Source organism: Diplotaxodon limnothrissa, linkage group LG7 (genome assembly GCF_057381915.1).
Source record: "Diplotaxodon limnothrissa isolate DT_005_m linkage group LG7, D_limnothrissa_male_GT1.1, whole genome shotgun sequence".
Classification (NCBI taxonomy): domain Eukaryota; kingdom Metazoa; phylum Chordata; class Actinopteri; order Cichliformes; family Cichlidae; genus Diplotaxodon; species Diplotaxodon limnothrissa.
This window is the reverse complement of record NC_140602.1, coordinates 36,579,563-36,595,849: the sequence shown is the minus strand read 5'-3', so window position 1 is coordinate 36,595,849 and position 16,287 is coordinate 36,579,563. Positions and strand designations below refer to the sequence as shown.

The 16,287-nt window shown below is 38.9% G+C and overlaps 1 protein-coding gene across 1 annotated transcript; it reads left to right on the top strand.

Annotated features, from left to right (window-relative positions):
* The first annotated feature begins 7,918 nt into the window (after positions 1-7,918).
* On the top strand, positions 7,919-12,896 carry LOC146628696 (glutamine synthetase-like). Its single transcript, XM_085358011.1, has 6 exons — positions 7,919-8,087; positions 9,340-9,501; positions 9,583-9,729; positions 10,344-10,471; positions 11,704-11,903; positions 12,593-12,896. Exons 1-6 carry the CDS (start codon positions 7,919-7,921, stop codon positions 12,894-12,896), a joined length of 1,110 nt encoding a protein of 369 aa, XP_085214137.1.
* Positions 12,897-16,287: the final 3,391 nt, after the last annotated feature.

Below are 16,287 nucleotides of genomic sequence, written 5' to 3'. Positions count from 1 at the left end.
ACCTCATGACATTTTGTCTCAAAAATTAACCTATGAATATGTCAGTGCCATTAGGATTAGATTATTGTGTCACCAACATTTTAATGTTAGACATATAATTTTAACAGCCTCTGTAAACTAATATCCTGACTTGCTCAAAGCTGCCGTTTTCTCTGACAGTTTCAATCAAAATTAGAAATGCTACTCTGAGACTGAGATAACTAATAGTGCTGCCTGTTGTGCAGTTAATTTCCAAAACACGTTAATCGTGGTTACATACGATTTTAGACTGATGTGGGCCAAAGCCTAGCATAGCCTGTAACGTTATTGTGACGGACACATTTTATGAGTTAATTTGGCTTTAAGTGACTTGTAGGTTTCTTTGAAAAATACTTATATCCAGGATCTTCCTTTTTGCTGCCATCCTCCTCTCCTCCTTGCAGCGCAGGCTTGCCGCTGCTAAAACTAAATGAATGAATATTCTTTATTGTCATTGTCACAGGTACAATGAAATTGAAAGATGTCTCTGGTCAGTGCAACATCACAAAAGATAAATACTTAAAAACTATAATTAAATACTTAAAAACTATAATGATAGGATATAAAAGATAGAAATACATATAAAATACAGTATTCTCATACCGTAGATACACCCAAGCAATCCAGGCCTAAGGCCCCATACAGACACTCAACATACGACCTAGTTGATATATCACTCAAACAATCAATCACTCAATTTGTTAGCGCATCCAACAAAACATGTCTGAAAGCATTCCAACATCAGGGGCACAAATGACAACAGGGGCAATGAGAGTCATCTACTTTTAGTAGCATTGAGACATGATATTGCAATTGGGTAGAAACTGTGTTTGAGTCTGTTAGTCCTTGTGTATGTTGTTCTGTACCGTTTACCTGAAGGCAGCAGTTCGAACATGGAGTGACCAGGATGTGAGGTGTCCTTTATGATGTTATGGGCTCTTTTGAGGCAGCGGGAACTGTGTAGGTCTTTCAGTTTGAGGAGAGGGCAGCCGATTGTCCTTTGGGCAGCGTTGATTACTCCCTGGAGTGCTTTCCTCTGAGCCACTGTGCAGCTAGCGTACCATATGCCTATGCAGTACGTTAGTATGCTTTCGATGGAGGCTCTGTAGAAAGACACCAGCAGTCTCTGTGTGATGTTGTTCTTCCTAAGCACTCTCAGAAAGTACAGTCTCTGTTGTGTCTTTTTCAGTAGCTCAGAGGTATTCACACTCCAGGATAGGTTTCCCTCTATGCTGACTCCCAAGAAGCGGAAGTCTGCCACCCTCTCCACACAGTCGTCGCTGATGATTAGTGGTTGGATTTCTGTCTTGTGTCTTCTGTAGTCAATTATGAGTTCTTTGGTCTTTTTCGTGTTTAGGAGAAGGTTGTTATCCTTGCACCATGAAGACAGCCGCTCCACCTCATCTCTGTAGGCAGACTCATCTCCCCCAGATATGAGCCCCACCACAGTAGTGTCATCTGCGAACTTTACAATGGCGTTGCTCTGGTGGGCGGGGGTGCAGTCGTGTGTATAAAGCGAGTAGAGCAGTGGACTAAGCACGCAGCCCTGTGGCGACCCAGTGCTTAGATTTAGGGCTGGAGATGTGTAACATCCCACTCTCACTCTCTGTCTGCGGTCGGTGAGGAAGCTATTGATCCACTTACAGGTGCTGTGAGGAAGCCCTAGGTCTTTTAGCTTGGCGTCCAGTTTGTATGGAAGAATGGTGTTAAATGCCGAGCTATAATCCACAAAGAGCATACGCACATAGCTTCCTTGCCTCTCCAGATGTGTTAATGCTACATTGAGTGCTGTTGCTATGGCGTCCTCTGTCGATCGGTTTGCTCTGTAGGCAAACTGGTGTGGGTCAAGGCTGCTGGGTAGCGCTGCTGTGATGTGGTAACGCACAAGTTTCTCAAAGCACTTCATCACCACCGGGGTTAGTGCCACTGGTCTATAGTCATTTAGGCTAGAGATATGAGATTTCTTGGGCAAGGGTATTATGGTGGAGGTCTTGAGGCAGGGTGGGACGTTTGACTGTTCAAGGGATTGGTTAAAAATCCTGGTGAAAATATAGGCAAGCTGGTCTGCGCAGTCTCTCAGCACACGTCCTGGTACGCCATCTGGGCCGGCTGCCTTCCTTGGGTTAACAGCCCGCAGGGTGCGCCTCACTTCATGCTCCTCCAGAGTGATGATGGTACTGCTGCTGTGGGCTGTATGGTGTAGCTGTTCCTCTGAGGCATAGGGTGCAGTGACCTCAAAGCGTGTGAAGAAGATGTTCAGCTCCTCCGCCAGTGCTGGATCACCTTCAGCCATACCTGATTTGGACTTGTAGTTTGTCAGCTGCTGGACACCCTGCCACACCAGCCGGCTGTTCTTACTCTCCAGGTGGTTCTCGATCTTCTTCCTATAGTCCGCCTTGGCCTTCTTAATGCCTTTTTTCAGGTTGGCTCTAGCCCTGCTGTAGCTCCCTGAAAGGCACAGCCAATCACATTGGCCATATTTGTCACATGAGGTAGGACTCCAGTAGAGGACGTAATTTAACTCTTTCTGCACCGCTGAGTGAATGAGACGTTGACAGATCGTTTTTTTCCCCTTTCTATCGGGTTTGATTTTCTTTACTTGAATAGATCAAATTATTGGTGGGGACAATTCAATAATCGCTGGATATTGGTGGGGGCGTGTCCCTTCCGTCCATGCCAAATACGCCCTTGTGACTGATGTAAACTTCAACTTTAACCCTTTAAGACCTACCATAGAACCAAGTTCGCCAGAGCTTATATTATATTTTTACATGCTGTGGAGCCATTTTTGGGAGCATTTCAAGTTGCTATACATCAATACAACCATTATAGCCCAAACTTTAATAATATGTCTGCATTAGGTGCATAGTAATTACATAAATTGCAAAAAAGTGCAATAAACTACAAAAAAATTGAAAATCGTTTTTGTTTTTTTTAACATATATTTCTAGTTAGAGAAATTTAAGAGGCTTATCCCTCAAAACTGTAAATACAAAAAAGTTACACAAACTAGTTTCCCACCACAGGAAATTTATTTTGAGTGTCTTCATAGTTTTATTTTTGAAATACACCAATTTTTATATACTGCAGGAAAAACGAAAATAAATATTATAGTGCAAATTTGCAAAATAACAGCATATGCATCAAAATAAACTATTTCCAGCAGTGCAATATGAGTCCTAAGCATCCCAGAAACGACACAGAAAGTCATAAACTCAAACATAACTTTTTAAAACACATAACAAGTAAAACACAAGCTCATAAGGGCCCGATCGTAAAAAACTACATTTCCGCAAAATGACGTCACTTCCGGTTTCGGGCAGGTCATGCGGTCATGTGATAGTTCGCGCTGATGGACGTAGGAAGTGTTACAAACAGCTGATGGATCGGCGAAGCGTGTTTCTGGAATATCATGTTTTTGTTGCTGCAAGTGATTTTTATGCAGTTTTTGCAAAGCTATATGTGGAAGGAAACTGTGACCTAGGACAAGCTGATGGCATAAGATGTAAGTACAACTCCTCCAGTTTCATATGCAAAAAAAAATTATTCTGCTAGCTTAAGTGGTTGCAGAGCTACCGGGATTTAAAAATAGTTACGCAAAACAGAGCGTGCCCGCTCCGATCGGCTGTAAAGGGTTAATGATTGGTGGACGCATTCACGATTATATCCATTAATCATAAACAATTATTTCCAGTGGTTCAGTTACCAGTGAAGTGTACATCCACTCAGCCTGATGAGTTTTGAGCACACGCCTAAATTACTCACCCAAAAAACATGTCTATTTTAAGGTGGCGTCACATTTTGTATCTAGCTAGATGTCTAACCTGTATGTCCCGTTTTGGGGATTATCATATTTGACCGAGGTAGCGATTATTACTTTCCTTTTGTGCATGACTCTCAGGCTGAACTTGAGTCTTAAGGTGAAGACAAACAGAAACCTGCTGCAACCTTCGCAGCAATCTCAAACATGCTGACATTTACATAGAGAAAGCTGATGGGAATGTTTTTTGTTTTTCACGTCTGTCAAGATATTTTGAACTGACTCTGGCACTGCAGTACTCATCCTCTGAGTACCAGGAGTATACCATACAGACATTAAGAGTAACTAATCTAAGATTTTATGCTGTATTTCACTACTGACTCACAGACTAATGCTGCCGTCCCCAGAGCTCCATCTCTGGCATGACAGAAATATTTATAAATAAAGTAAGGCAATACAAATAGGAAGCAAAATTAGCAAATACAGAATATGGTTTGAATTGGCTTAAAAACAAATCAAAAATAATTTTTGCTTAAGCTGTTTTATTTATTATTATTATTTGTTAGATACAGTAACAAGCAAAGAGAAAAAATCACTTATGACTAAACCTTTCTTTCTCACAATCATTGCAGACTTGTAAAACAAAATCTCTTTTAAAATTTTAATGAAACTCTTCTAAGTAATCAAACAGATAAACTGAGAAGATGGTGTAACCCTATTGGCAAAGGTAATAAGTTGCTTGAGGGGCTGAAGACAGCATTGCTTTTCTGAAAATGGCCATTTTTGAGAACAGTGCGGTGATCTGAATTCGTCTTGTGAATGGAGAGGATATCAGTTTAGCACAGAGTCCTCGTCAGTGAGTGCTGAAATAAAAATTGTTGACGGTGACAGATATCAGCACTGTCGTGAACTCATTTCCAGTTATTGAGAACTTGTTTCCTCATGCCACAACAGGGCAAAACAGATACGTTAAAGGTGGACTGAGTAGCTCAATAAGTTTGTTTTAAAAAATACATATTGTAGCACTTTGTTATAGGTTCAACTCATTAGACAAGAAATAAACAACATGCCCATTAAACAATAAAGTTTCATTGATTAGTAGGTATGCTTCTCCTGTGGCTTGAGAGATAGAGCTAATCTTTGCAGCATACTAGTGCAAGAAACTGAACCCTGAGTTACCCCTGATGCTTCTGTGTGACTATTAGGTTAAACAGGCTTGAAGGCAATGATGTCATGATCTCGGGTCTTTTGACCCAGCGTTTTGTGTTTTCTATTATTGTGATGTATTTTGGTTCTGGTTTTCTTGCTCTTTGGTTTTCGGTTCTGTTCTTCCTCAGTTTAGTGTTTAGTCATTTCTGCCTGTGTATTCCTCTGTGTAAAGTCCGTGTTTCTTAGTCTGTGTCTTTGCATGTGTGAGTTCCTGTTTTATTTTGAAGGTCTGTTTCTTTTGTCAGTGTTTCTAGTTTCGCTTCCCCTTGTCTTGTTATGTTCAATTAATGCCAGCCGTGTCCCCCTCCTGTTTCCCATTCTCTGATTGCCCTGTGTGTATTAAAGCCCTGTGTTTTTGTGTGCGCTTTGCTGGTTTGTCTGCGTGATCGCTCGCCTGCTTATGTTTTTGCTCTGTGTATCCCTGCATGTCTGTTTTTGGTTTCAGGTTTATTTTGTTAGTTTTTCTGGTTTAGGTTTTATTCTCGCCTTGCTGTTTGTTTTCACCCACCTTATAAAATAAAGCTCACTCTCGTCAAAAGTTGCATCTTGGGTCCTACTCTCGAACTCCACACGTCTGCCGCGCCAGACGTAACAAATGAGGCTTGTAGTAATCCATCCATAGTAGTCCATTTAGCAATCTAGTTGTTTGTTTTTGTTTGTTTGTTTGTTTTGGGAGGGGTTAGTTTTGTTTATATCAGAATTATTGTGCTACATTAATATGGTGATATTAATGTTGTATTAATGATGTTTTTCAGTTCACACTACATATTACAACACAAACACAACACAGTGAAGGCAGATGGCTCACAGTAATGAGATCGTCTCATTAAGGCAATGTGGTAATCCCTCCTTAAACTTGTTTTTAATTTGACTGAAAAGACATATCTATAAAATGCATTTCCTTTAGACTTACTTTGTAACCTCAACCTCAAGGTTAAGGTCAATTTCTGAAAATCACCTAGGATTTTCATATTTATACCACAGGTGCATCTACTGGTGTCCACCAGTATTTTGTTTTCTAAAATGTGGTTTTGTTTGTATTTCAGTAACAAGTGGTCTTCTCTATACAAGGAAGAATATCAGAGCAATAGGTTGCTGTAGTCATCAAATATCAGAGACAAGTGCTACTTTTTCAGACCCAATATCAAGTAAAGTAAACGTTGTCTTACAATAATGCCAACTGAGCAATTTGCTTGCTTGTGGCTGGTGAGCCCTACAATCTCTTTTCTTATTTATGCTCTTGGCCTGTTCTGCATCTACATCTCACACACTTCAATACATCCTCAATGGATCCCATGTGACTAATTCTTTTTCTGTTAGAGTTGCTGAATTTCTGCCCCTCTGCCTGATCTCAGAACAGCCAACCTGACGGAAACTGAAGCCAGCAGCAGCTTCTGGTCTCTAATTGTGTTCAGTGAGCTGCAAGACCCTCAGCTCAGCAAACAGCAGTCAGTCACTATCAGCAGATGGCCTTTCATCAGGTCGGTGTTTGTTACTGTTTTCCATGGGAGTTTGTGATACCCTGAGCTATACCTGTGCACTGTTTTCGTTTGGCTGGATAGGGGCACATACTTGGATCTTATAGGTCAGTGCTTTGTACATGAGGTGTGTACAGTATAAATGTAATATGTTTACCATTTGGTTTGTTTCTCCATAGAAGAGAAGCAGGAATACTGTCAAAGATTGTACTGAAGGCGCTTACAGTCTTGCAGGATTTGTTGTGGACTGATCAAAACATTATAGTGTATGTGTTTTTTTCTTGTATGTGTTTGCTGCTTACATGGACAACCCCACACAAAGTATTTAAATGCCATATTACGTCAGGACGTAACAGGTGACATCAGCAGCCTAGCTTGCGTTCTGGCTAAATACCACAAACAGGTTTAGGCACCTCATTCTCAAACTTGACTCGGAAGCTAGACACTTCTTCACCTGAAGAACCGACTGTAAAAGAGTAAGTTCAAATAATTCTTTGTTTTTGTTTGTTTAATTTGCTTCATTTAAATTTGAGAATGGTATGCCACTGTTTTCCAGTTATTAAGATATTAAGATATAACTAAAAAAGGGAAGAGATTGATCTTACTTTTTTCTTAATTTTCATGTTTAAAGTTGCCCTGTTAGTATCTGAAAGTATAACAATGAAACATTTTTTTTTATCACAAATAGTTACTAAAAACTTTATTAAGACATATTTGATTAAAAGTTACATTCTTAAGACAAGAATGTAATAAAACATCAATAAATGTAATTAACATCATACAAATAAATGTAGGGAAACAAAAGGAATGAAGGTAAATTAAAACAAAGCAGCTACTTGTATATGAAATTGTTAAGACTACTCACTCTACATCAACAACTTTATCTGTTGACGAATGCAGCACTGACAGAACCTAAAAAATATATATAAAAGTCAGTTTAGTCAAATTATAACTGTAATACATTAGATAAAGTTCAAATGTGTTTGACCTACTTATGAGTAGCATATAAGTGAAATAATGTCCAATTTCCTGTTTAGGGTTAGATACCATATGCTTATGTGCATCACTGATTACGTTATATTATTTTCAAATACTTTAAGTTTTCTTTTATTTCTCAGAGGTTGTCTGTGAATGTGTTTCAAGCCCTGGATGTTTATCTTCTTGGTGTCTGGTTAAATACCTTATAGCACTATATTTACATTCTGAAACTGATTGCTAGAAATCAGGAGTGTCAAACTCATGTGGAACTATAACTAGATGTGGAAAATTAATCTTGTGAGACTTGACAAGTGAAGTAATGCCGCTGGTTCATTTTAATAACTTTGAAAAAACCTTATAGTTGTAGGTTTGTTATGGGAAGAAAAAAAAGCACAACATGGAAATTGAAGGTGCCATAAAGTCAAAAAATGCCATCTGTTACTGTAATTATCCACTTTTGCAATTGAAGGTGAAAATGGCATCAGTGTCATCCAGCTCTCATCTCAACAAAACTGTGCGGCAGCAGTACATGAGCCTGCCTCAAGGACAGAAATGCCAGGTCACCTACATCTGGATTGATGGCACTGGAGAGACACTTCGGAACAAGACGAGAACTCTAGACACAGAACCAAAAAGCATAGAAGGTGAATGGCATTTTTAATAAGCTCTAACCTTTTGGGGTGAGAGGCACTTAGTCTAAAACTTAATGTTTAATTAGCTTTATAGTGAAGGGCAGCTTTTCTAGCCTTTCAATTTGTTATTACAACCTGCCCGATGAGGCTTTGATTGACGTGTTTATTGAGACTCTGAATGTCTACAAGACTGTGAGCCAACTGCTTTCAAAACATTATGGGGGTGCACCTGGCACATGCCCATTCATACAATATTAATTAAAAAAAACTGAAAGTAACACTAAAACTGTCATGTCTGAGGACTCAGTGTTTTGTTTCTTCATAATATGTTATGTTCTTGTTTATTCTGGTTATGTCTTTCATTATGATTTGCCATTTGTTAGGTTTCTGTTCTGTGCCTGCCCTGGTCCCACGTATCTGTGTTCCGTCTGTCCTTGATGTTATTATGTCTGCTCATGAGTGTGTTAAGCTCACTGTCTAGTCTGGATCTCTGTGTCTGTCATGTACTTCCTGTTTTACTTTGAAGGTCTATGTCTTATGTCAGTGCGTTCAGTTTTGTGCTCTCCCTGTCTTGTCTGCGTAATCAGTGTCAGCCATGTCTCCCAGCTGTTTCCTCTCAGTCCTGATTAGTATCTGCGTCTTCCCCTGCTAAATTTACACTGTGTGTTCCTTTTGCTAGCTCGCCTGCCTGTTTAGTTTGTTTTGTATTCTCAGTTTAGTTAGTTTTCTGTTCTGTTGTTATCCAGCAATAAAGCTGAGTGTTTTGAGTTTACGTCTGCCTCTGTGAGTCCTGCTTTTGGGATTCCTTCCTGCCTTCACACAGCCATGACAGAAACTTAAAAGAACTAAATAAAAGCTAAACATTTTCAAATGAAAAAAATAAACTGAAAGAAGTAAATCCACTGTGGAAACTCACTGAAATCTAACTGATTTATTATTAAATAGAATATTCCAGGTGTGTCTAAGCTTGAGAAGTTAGTGTGCTCGCTGTCTTTTCTTAATTTGTCTTCGCTACCAGAGAACTTTGGCACATTTTACTGTAATTGTGCTCTTTTATGTTTGTCTTTTTTCCCCATTGTCCTGTTACATTTATTTGTGTCTACTTTTAGTAACAGGGCCAGATCTCACCAAGCAGATAGTATGAATGGGAATTTTCCATGACATCTCTATTAACGTAGTTATCAAGTTAATCAGGTTTCACTTTAAAAAAGAATGTGAACACTGACGCCTAATCAGAGGAGTAATAAGAAGTCTCTATTTTTAGAAATACCTGAGTGGAACTTTGATGGCTCAAGCACCTACCAGGCCGAAGGCTCCAACAGTGACATGTACCTCATCCCGGTCTGCATGTTCAGGGATCCATTCAACCTTGACCCCAATAAACTGGTTCTCTGTGAGGTCCTGAAGTACAACCGTTTACCTGCTGGTACATTTTTTTCAGTCCATGCTTTTTACCCTTAACATCGTCTAAGATCATAATAATAGACTGCTCTGACTTTTATTTTAGAAACTAACCACAGAGCAAGCTGCAACAAAGTGATGGAAAAGGTCAAAGAGCACCATATTTGGTTCGGTATGGAACAGGAGTACACACTTCTGGGAACAGATGGACATCCATTTAGCTGGCCTCCAAATGGATTCCCAGCACCCCAAGGTAACCGAGCTGTCATTTTTTTTACTGTTTTTTATACAAATACTGCAGTGACAACCCCATTGCCAGCTTGTGGTAAATCCTTGTGCTATTATCTGGGTCACGGAGAGTGTGGAGTGAAGCAATATCCCACAAAATGATACACATTTACATTTAAAGTCAGAGAAGCAGAGGTAATGACAGAATTTCTCAGAAACAAAACAGACACTTTCCAAGAATGACAGGGTATGAAATCAGACAAAAGGAACAAAACCAAAACTAGCACAGCTGATACGTTTCTAAACTTTAACAAAGGCTTTCACATTCTTAAGGAGCTTGTAAATCCATTCAGATTCTCTGAGCACCACACTTCTCTTTCCCACATGTTATCATTATTTTATTCAAGTTAGCACAGTGGTCAGTGCTATACAAAGGATTTCTGTAAAGTTAGAAAAGAAGTAGACAAATCATTTCTCAGACACTTCATATTGTAAATGTTTGTAATTTTTGTCTGAAAACAAGCATCACAAATGCACTTTTTATAGGCTCAGAACCTAAATGTTTATAGCCGTCGTACAGTTTTCATACAGTGTATCTTGATATTGTGGTTTTTCATTTGTGTCATCATGTGTCCTCAGGTCCTTACTACTGTGGGGTGGGGGCCAACAGTGCTTATGGAAGGGACATTGTGGAGTGCCACTACAAGGCCTGCCTCTATGCTGGGATCAAAATCTGCGGTACTAATGCTGAAGTTATGCCATCTCAGGTAAGTGAAAGTACTACTCCAATACATGGCAGTAGCACTTTATAATAAACATAGCTAATTAAATGTATGTAATATTTATTAATCACTGGTTACAATGTATTTTGTGTTTCTTTATGCCATTAACTTTTCTGCGATCTTGAGTTTTGGTTAGTAATAAATCTTTTATTACTACTCAATGAGCCTTTTCATTATAGGGCATCACGGAGTTGTTTTATTCAGAAAAACATGAAATAATTAAAAACTATTCTTATCTTCTAGTTCTCCTGCTTTGGATTTCTGCCAGTTGGATTTTTAGCTTCTTGTTTCGTTTTTATAACACCCAGAAAAGGTTGCATCACATTTCTTTTGTTTCCATTGCATTTTTCTTTTTGCGTCGACGAGATAAGTTTTGTGACATTGAGATGGGTAGATGGGTACACCTCCCCAACATACCACGCATAACATGGCTTTCTATGAAATACTCACGCTGCTACAGTCCAGTGATGCCACACAATAAAGAAAACAGTCTCACCCCAAACTTGAACCACAATTCCTGAACTTAACCAGCTAGTTTAAAACAGAAAATAAAATGATAGCAAAAGAGAAAGTAACAAAAGGCAAAACAGCACAACCTCCCTACTGAAATGCAATTTAAAACAAGTATAGGTTATAGTGACTATAAAGTCAGCTACAACTTTATTTACAATTTATTAGCTGTCCAAATAAAGTGGATGGCTCAACAGTATTTAATGACCACATACAAACATTAGTTATGACTTTACAGTTAATTCAGACAATGTTAATTTGATACAATACGATGACTAAATATTGTTATATATTACAAACATATGACATATTTATGAGACAAGCTATTTATCCCAGAACCTGGGGAAATACTCTGGTACAGCAGCCAAAACATTCAAAACAACCTACCTAAAAAAATATAAAAAACAACATTACAAAACAAAATTCTTCAGAGAAAAATGAGCTCAATGACGCAGAAAACACTGAGCTCAAAAAACTGAAATTTAATACACAGATAAATATGAAACATAAATATAATTCACAAGTGATTTCCAAGCAAATACTAGGCCATTAGCAAATGTTACTCATTATAATTTCTTTGTTTTCTAACAGTCAAAAAAAACTATCAAATTGCAGTTAGCTAAACGTATCATTTATTAACAGTGTTAATGTTTTCACCTCGAACATTTCCCTCTTGTCTCTGCATCTTTCTTTTTCTCTGGCTTCAGTGGGAATACCAGGTGGGCCCCTGTGAGGGCATCGAGATGGGGGACCATTTGTGGGTCTCACGTTTCCTTTTGCACCGTGTCTGTGAAGATTTCGGGGTTGTAGCAACTCTGGACCCCAAACCCATGAAGGGCAACTGGAACGGGACTGGTTGCCACACAAATGTCAGCACCAAGGAGATGAGGGAAGGAGGAGGACTGCAGTAAGTAAACTCCAGACTTTCAAAAGATACACATACAAAAGCTCTTCATTGTACTACAAAAAGGAGGACCAGTGGCACATTTGAAAAGCTTAAAAACAGCTTGTATTTTCTTATTATTTTTTATTTTAAGTATTTCTTTAAATTAAATAAAATGCAGCACTATATCCCCTCACCAGATACTTTATTGGATACTCTATGTATGCAATAAATTTGATTCAAGAAACGGGAAGAAATTATGTGTGTTTTTAAGTGACTGACTGCTAGTAACAAATTACCCAAAGATACAATTTTAAATTGGTTCTTTCCTAAGTTGTAGTGTAAATAAGTTATTCCCTTAAGTGAGATTCATAGATAAAAGTCTTCAGTGGCTTAACAAAAAAACAAAAAAAAACATTCTCTGAAAACGATCAAATACAAGGACTTGACTATAAAATGGTTTTAAAAAGCAGTCAATATCCAGAGCAAAACTTTGAAAGACCTTCAGAAAACCTGGAAAACTGTTGCTCAAGACCTGTATTTAAAAATTACAATAATGTCCTCTTAGAAGCAAATATGAAGAAAAGAGTGATGCTGTCTTAATCTTTACTAATCATGCTTAAACAACTGTTCACTGATGCTCAACATACTGCCTTCTCAAACATAGTAATAAATGGAAACTTCAGTAAAAATACATGTTTCTTTGATGGCAGGTACATTGAGAAGGCTATCGATAAGCTGGGGAAAAAGCACCCTGAGCACATTCGTGTGTACGACCCTCATGAAGGCAAGGACAACATCAGGCGCCTCACAGGTCTCCACGAAACCTCCAGCATCCACGACTTCTCTGCTGGAGTGGCCAATCGAGGTGCCAGCATCCGCATCCCACGGCAGGTGGGGCAAGAGAAGAAAGGGTACTTTGAGGACCGCCGTCCCGCAGCAAACTGTGACCCGTATGCAGTGACGAAGGCCATCGCCATAACCTGCCTATTGGAAGAAGAAAAAGGAGCCAAGTAGTAGAAAAGTGCTGCCTTTTTTAAAATTATATAATTTGTATAATATAGATAATATATATAAAATGTATAAAGCAACACAGACCTGTCTGTGAGTTAACTTGAACTGGAGTAAAAGGATTCACTACAAGATGAAGAAGCCTGGAAGTAGATGTATGTTTTTCCTCTGAGCCTCTATACTGCTGCAAACGATTACTGCTCACTATGCTCCCTAAACTATTAATAACTGCTACTTTAAACTTGTGCTCCATCTGTAACCGCTGAGGAATGAAATAAAGATAATGGTGCTATGATTGCCTTCTTATCTATTTATGTCAGAAAGTCTCCATATACTTCACTTGTCATTGGTATGACTGTTGTAGAAATGTCCTTACATATTAGTGAATTTGTTGTTAGCACTCTTGCTGAGTGCCTAAACCTCAGCTGGCATCATATGTATCATCCAGTCTGGCTTTGCCTTACTCTTATCCAGTTTTGCCTCCAGTGGAACAGGCTGGCTGTACTGCCACTTTACCCACTTACTGCCAGAGATACCACTCCTTCATCCTGATAGCATACCTATTTCAAGTATCAACGTGATGCAGCTGCTACTTTTGGGCTCATATGGGATCTCCAAGCTTGCCCTATCTTGCTTTACCACTGGTAAGACATCTGATTTCTCTCTACTTAAGGTGGCTTGGGGCAACCATCTTGGTAACCATACAAATCTGAAATAGCAGTTCCTCCTTCCAAACACTTACAAACTAGCCAAAGTACATTCTGCCAACCTGATCTCTCCACAAATAAGTGGTGTGGGACCCAGAAGCCTTTGATAGTTTTGCTCGATGTGTTGTGTTATGTGGTTTTCATGTAGATAAGCTACTGCGAAAGGGACCGGTTGCTATAAAGACGGGTTTGTTGAGCACAGCCTCTGTCATTCCACTGACGAGTGGAACTGACAAAGCATATACACTGCCTGGCTGCATGTGAAATCACAGGCCAAGCATATCTCCAGTGGGGGAGCTGACATGCTTCAGGATCAGACCAAGCAAGTTAACAAAGGCAAAAAGATGCAGGGACACTCGTCCTCTGTTTACTACAATAGCCAATTAAACACTTCCCAAAGTAAACACTAAATAAAACTTTACTGCCAGTACTGTGAAATTTTGATTTATGAAAATTGAAGCAAAAAACTGCCACCCCAGAGCCTGGGCCTAAACATTATTGATACACTGTGGGATCATCTCAACAGAAAATGAAACACAATGCAGCCATATTCCAACAAACAGCTTTAGAAAGTGCTTCAAGAAGCCTGGAGAGCTATTCCTGAAGACTGGTTTAAGAAATTACAAGAAATCTTGCCTAAGAGAGTTGTATTTCCATTTATGTTTGCATATGATTGAACAAATCACTGCTCCTATCTCCAATTTTCCAAGCAAAATATAAAGTAATGAGGGATCCTTCAAGACCTTTGCACAGCACTATAGTTAAGGCAATAAGTCTGATCTGTGTTAGCAGAATCACAGAAAAATAGTAATCTTAAAATAATAAACCAGATGTTGAAGCTTTTTGCACTTGTCCACCAGATGGAGCTATTGGAGTAATTTTCATTACCCGCATCTTATTCAGCAAATCAAAACCTGTAATTTACCCAGTCAGAGGTCAACGTGTTACGGAGACTTGTTAGCTGGCTCTTTATAAAGGGATAAGAGTGGTGTGGTTTTTAAAATATTTAAGGATTTAACCACAAAATAGGGGGAACCACGATCTTTGCAGGCACATGGTGAGTTACACCCACATGGATCCATCTCAGGTGATGCTGGGCGTACCTAACATATGGTGTTAACATCCTATCATGTTACTTACAGACATGCAATCGCCTCATTTGCGGCCTGGCACCGTCAAAATGATTCACGATCCAAGCTGTTTTTGCAACATGAGTAAACAAACAAGGTGAAACTGAGAACAAGAAGAAGAAACAATGAGATTCTTTGAACTATATTAGATGCCACCACATAACAGATTTCCATGGATACAGGCAGTAACTTGGCAACTATGGTGTTTTGTCTGTTGTCATGGGAACACTTTTCTTTTACTGAGCATAAAACCAGCCTGTGTGTATGGAGGATTAAAACAGCCAAATTTAAAAATATAAATAAATAAATACATAAGTGAATAACTCAGCAAATAATTTCATTTAGAAAATATGTATATTTCTCGAGGTATTTGAGGCATGAATCTGGCATTAAATGACCAACTAGCAACAAGCTCAACCTAATTTTCATTCTTAAAAGTGTATTAACTGTAAGGTCAGGTTAGGTAACAGGCTTGATATAGCGGCGACAGATCTATCACAAGACTCACACAGAGAGACAGACAACCACGAACTCTCACATCCACACTTCTGACCAATTTAAGTTCACCAATTAACCCAACAAGCATGACTGTAGAGGAAGAGGAACGATATTTTTTCTGTTGTGGTAAATGCAACACATTAAGCCTCTTGAAAAAAACTGTGTATACAGTACAGACGGTCTTATCTGTGAGCCTTTTATACACAAACGCGATCAAAACATTTACATATACAGCTCTAATCACATCACTGAAGCTACACAATGAGACAGGAAGTATAGTCAGGGATGGGAAGTACCGTCTCAGAGAGAGGAAGTATGCACTGAAACAGAAACTGTGCGAGCAGTGGGGAGGGTTTTAATTTGAATTCATGCTAATTCTCCTCTTGGGTTTTGTGCGTTTCAACTTTGTTATAGGGAAAGAAACCAAATCAAAATTATGCAAATTTTGAGGAGTGTGTTGTCAGTGTCAGTGAACTATTTTGTTCAAATTGGATGATTTGTTCTTCTTGGGCCAAAGACTTTCCAGAAACCTTATATTTTTTCACATGTAGCCTCTGTCTACTTGTTGCGTATGCCCAAATGACTATTCACTCATATTACTGCCGCACACTGATTCAGGCAGGAAGCACAAATAAGAGAGCCCCAGCAGCTTTCTTTTGTGTTGTGGTGTACTTCAGTACATGCGAAGTTCAGGAATGCAGCTCTTCTTTGGAAATTTCTCAGACACTGTGATGCAACCTCCTTTCTGGAAAGTACCATACAGACATTTTCAGCTTTCTTTCATTCATAGAGGTATTCTAGCAGTTATCTCTAGAAGATGGTTCACACAACAACAACAAATCAAATCAATTTATTTACATAGCACCTTTCACAGGATAAAAACCACAAAGTGCTTCACAGTAATGTAAAAACAGAAATACATAAAATACATCAATAATCAAACATACAAATCTAATTAAAAGCCTTAAGAGTCTTAAGCTGCTTTTTAAAAGAATAAATACAATCAAGGCAACATAAAAATGGAGGGAGAGCATTCCACAACCTGCGGGCCACCGCTCTGAA

Bases quoted from the DNA above. Each gene is read 5' to 3' on its own strand.
- LOC146628696 (XM_085358011.1), top strand. From the start codon at position 7,919: ATGGCATCAGTGTCATCCAGCTCTCATCTCAACAAAACTGTGCGGCAG. The intron at 10,472-11,703 runs GTAAGTGAAAGT...CTCTGGCTTCAG, and splicing joins CTGAAGTTATGCCATCTCAG to TGGGAATACCAGGTGGGCCC. The intron at 11,904-12,592 runs GTAAGTAAACTC...CTTTGATGGCAG, and splicing joins AGGGAAGGAGGAGGACTGCA to GTACATTGAGAAGGCTATCG.